General features: G+C 39.3%; 1 protein-coding gene across 1 annotated transcript; it reads left to right on the top strand.

The window, feature by feature from the left end:
• Positions 1-4052, top strand: LOC116141003 (uncharacterized mitochondrial protein AtMg00810-like). Its single transcript, XM_031426569.1, has 3 exons — positions 1-127; positions 3233-3462; positions 3702-4052. The coding sequence occupies exons 1-3, from the start codon at positions 1-3 to the stop codon at positions 4050-4052; spliced, it is 708 nt and encodes a 235-aa protein (XP_031282429.1).
• The last annotated feature ends 270 nt before the right edge of the window (positions 4053-4322 follow it).

The following is a 4322-nucleotide window of genomic DNA, read 5'->3' as shown; positions in this document are numbered from 1 at the left end:
ATGAAAGATATTGCTAGATCTTTAACCACAAATGGTGTTACGGTGACTGATGAAGAACTGCTGTTATATTTGCTTTATGGACTTGGACTGGAGTATGATGCCATGGTAGCAACCTTAACTGCTAGAAGTAATGAAGGATCATTGCAAGAAGCATAGTTCTTGTTGCATAAGCATGAAATGGGGTTGGAGAAACAACACTCAGCCTATATAGGATTTCATGAAGCTGTTACCTTCATTGCAAATAAACAAACTGTTAACTCACAACCTCAACCAATCATGTCAGTTGCAAACACCTCAAAGTAGCAACAAAATCAGTTTACATAGTCTTCCTTACAAAATCAGAACTAGAATGAGTCAAGGAACTCCTATCAGCTTGCCCCAAAATTTCAAACTTATACTCCAAATTTTGGTCGAAGTAGAGGAAGAGGAAGAGGAAGGAATTTTTACAAACCACGGTTGTTTTGCCAATTGTGTGGTAAGAGTGGCCATATGGCGCTCCAATGCTACCATTGCTTTGATACCTTTTTTCAAGGTAATCAAAATCACATGCCTTCTTTTGGTTATGAGTATAATTCATCATCACAACCTATTCAAAATTTAGGTCCTGCTCAAGCCTATCTTGCCAATACTCAACCTGGATACTTCAATTACTACTCCAACCAACCTTTCACCAATTCACCTATAGCTATGTACCCTTAAATGACTCCTCAGAATGTTGTACCAAACACCCAATCACCATCTCAGAATAACATGCCATAATAGCACTCTGTTAGTTCAGGGAAAATTCAACTTACATAATTCTCTAGAGCAAAACAGTCCAATCCAACAGCAACACCTCTCACAGTAGCCAATCCTAACTGGTTTATTGACTCCGAAGCAACTCATCACATAACTCCTGATCTCCAAAATCTCCCTCTCAAAAATCAGTACACTGGATCAGAATCCTTACAAGTCGGGAGTGGCCAATGTTTGAATATTTCTCCTACAGGTTTGACTACTTTCCCTTCTTTTTGTGTTGACAAATCCTTACATCTCAAAAATATTCTTCGTGTTCCACATGTGACAAAAAATCTAGTTAGTATATCCAAAATAACAAGGGACAACAACGTTTTGGTTGAATTTTTTGCCGATACTTGTGTTATTAAGGACAAGGCTTCACAGGTGGTTCTTCTTAAGGGCTTTGAGCATAATGGCTTATACCAGCTTAATGTTCCCACTGGAAATGGTGTAAGTCGGCAAGATGTGTCCAGGTCATCTAATTTGTCTCAATCTTATATGTCACAAGCATTAACCTCCTCTTCAGCATCCTTTCACAATTCGATGATTACCTTTGGTTGTTCAGCAAGTGAATTAGTTTCCTGTAATAAATCTGGTGTAGTTGAAAATAAAAGTCAACCTTCATCACATACTAGTCACGGTGATCTCTAACATAGGAGGCTTGGTCATCCTCACTTTTCTACTCTAAAATGTCTTGTTCTAGCATTGAATGTAAATGATAATATAGTAAATAAAACAAAGTTTTGTGAAGCCTGTCAATATGGCAAACTTCATCATAATTCTTTTCCACCTTCTGTTACTCGATCATCAAATCCTTTTGAGTTGGTTTTTGCTGATGTTTGGGGACTTGCGCCTATAGTTTTTGCTACAGGTTTCCGGTATTATCTCGTGTTTGTTGATGACTACACTAGATACTCATGGATATATCCTCTTAAACTAAAATCTGAAGTTACCACTGTTGTTCAACAATTTAACTAGCTTGTGTCGCAACAATTTAATAGTAAAATAAAGGTGTTTCAATCTGATTGGGGAGGCGAGTTCAGACCTGTGGCTTAGTTTTTTGGTCAACAGGGTATCCATTTTCGTCACCCTTGTCCACACACACATCAACAAAATGGCAAGATTGAATGTAAACATCGCCATGTAACAGAAACGGGGCTGACTTTGTTGGCACAAGCTTCTCTTCCTCTTCGTTTCTGGTAGTTTGCATTTCACACAGCAGTATACTTGATTAATCGCTTACCTTCCTCTGTGATATCAAATTAGGTTTCCTATTATCTTTTATTTCAAAAGACACCAGCTTATAACGACCTTTGAACTTTCGGCTGCTAGTGTTTTCCCTTTATTAGACCGTATTTGAAGCACAAATTTGCATTTCACATTGAACAATGTATTTTTCTAGATTACAACTCACATCATAAGCGGTATTTGTGTCTCAATTCTAGTGGCAAGGTGTATACTGTACAGAGTGTTAAATTCAATGAGGCAGTTTTTCCTTTTTCTACTAATTTTCTTGGTGCTTCTAATTCAGGATTTGAAGCAACTAGTGAATTTTTTTTTTTGTCACAAGCTTGACGACTTCCTACCGATTTATCCTCCTCTGTTGATTTTTTTAATACATGCTGGGGCTTCCTCACAACAAGATCCTCAAAAAAGCTCCACCTCTTGTAGCAATTCTATTGGTTCTCCCACTCACTCAATGATGCATCCTTCCATCAGGCTGGAAGTTGATCTTCAGTCCTACCAAACTCATGCTCCTTCCTCCCATGCACTGCCACCTTCTTCTTGACACAAAATTGTCACTCCATGCTAACTAGAAGCAAGACAACTACTCAAAATACTGTTCTCCTTAGTTTTGTCACTCCTTCTTTGCACACAGAACCTGCATCTGTTACATCAGCATTAATAATCCCTTATGGTTAAAAGCCATGACAGAGGAATACGAGGCCCTTCAACGTAATCAAACCCAGTCCTTAGTTCCCTACACAAATGATATGACTTTAGTGGGTAACAAGTGGGTTTTTAAGGTTAAATTAAATGCCAATGGTAGCCTTCAACGATACAAGGCCAGACTCGTCGCCAAGGGGTTTCATCAAACACCTGGTCTCAATTATTTCAAAACTTTCTCTCCCGTGATGAAGGCTTCCACAATCTGAGTAATTCTTTCTTTGGCAATACACCATTGCTAGGATATACAGCAGGTCGACATGAATAACACATTTTTAAATGGTGAGCTCTTTGAGTCTTCTTCATGCCTCAACCGGAAAGTTTTCTTGACTCATCCAAACCTTATCATGTCTGCAAACTTCACAAGGCCCTCTACGGTTTAAACAGGCACCACGGGCTTGGTTTGACAGATTCAAATCTGGCATGTTACAGAAACATTTCAAGAACTCCTCCTCTGACTCCAGCCTCTTCTACTACTCTCAGGATTCAATTATTGTCTGCATTCTAGCGTATGTCAATGATATATTACTCACTGGAAATGACAAATCTTTCATTCAACAAGTTGTTGCTGACTTGGATGCCACTCTTGGTCTTCAAATTCTCGGGTCCGTTCATTACTTCTTAGGAATTTTCGTGAATCAAATTGCTCATGGATTACAACTAAACCAGAGCAAGTATGCTCAAGAGATTCTTCTCAAGTTTGGTATGCAACACTGTAATCCTTGTTCAACGCCCATGGTTCTTAGATCCAAATTACGGTTTGATGATAGTCCATCTTTTGAACAACCCACCACCTATCGGAGCCTCATTGGTGCACTATAATATCGCGCTATGACTCGTCTTGATCTCTCCTTTGTTCTAAATAAACTAAGTCAGTTTCTTAAGGCTCCCACCATTAACCATTGGCAAGCATGTATTACGTTATATAAGGCACTCTACATCATGACCTCACCTTTCGCCAAGGTTCTACTCTGCAGCTTGAAGGTTATACAGATTCTGACTGGGCCAGTAGCCTTTCTGATCGCCAGTCCATAAGTGGCTATTGCATTTTTCTTGGCTCTAATCTGGTTCAATGGAGCTCCAAAAAACAACAGGTTGTCGCCTTATCATCTACTGAAGCTGAATATTGCGCCTTGGCTCAAGCCTCCATTGAGATCACCTGGCTCCAGAAGTTATTTCAGGAGCTTCACATAACTATCCCAAGTATTCTAGTTCTCTGGTGCGATAATACCAGTGTCAGCGCCCTTGCTTCCAACCCTGTTTTCCATGCCTGCACAAAACACATCGAAATTGATGTGCATTTTGTTCGGAAGATGGTTCAGTCTTAGCGCTTGGTTGTCCAATATGTGGCCTCTTCCTTTCAAGTTGTTGATATCCTCACCAAACCGTTGTCCAGCTCTCGTTTTCAGCTTCTATGTGATCAACTCTGTATTTTCGCTTCTCCCTCTGAATCTCAGCTTGAGGGACGATTAATGTCTCAAGAACAAGCATCAAATCCCAAGTTCGAATAAAAAATTACAAGAAGCATTGAAGATGAAATAAACAGTGAAAGAAATGAAACTGAAACTAAAACTACTGATTGAAAGCAATTTTTTTTT

The sequence above is a fragment of the Pistacia vera genome, unplaced genomic scaffold (assembly GCF_008641045.1).
Source record: "Pistacia vera cultivar Batoury unplaced genomic scaffold, PisVer_v2 Contig39, whole genome shotgun sequence".
Classification (NCBI taxonomy): domain Eukaryota; kingdom Viridiplantae; phylum Streptophyta; class Magnoliopsida; order Sapindales; family Anacardiaceae; genus Pistacia; species Pistacia vera.
This window is presented reverse-complemented; position numbering and strand designations above follow the sequence as displayed.

Coding starts and splice junctions, on each gene's coding strand:
- LOC116141003 (XM_031426569.1), top strand. CDS start 1: ATGAAAGATATTGCTAGATCTTTAACCACAAATGGTGTTACGGTGACT. Junction 128..3,232: donor AGCAACCTTAACTGCTAGAA/GTAATGAAGGAT, acceptor TCTGCATTCTAG/CGTATGTCAATGATATATTA. Junction 3,463..3,701: donor ATCCTTGTTCAACGCCCATG/GTTCTTAGATCC, acceptor TCTACTCTGCAG/CTTGAAGGTTATACAGATTC.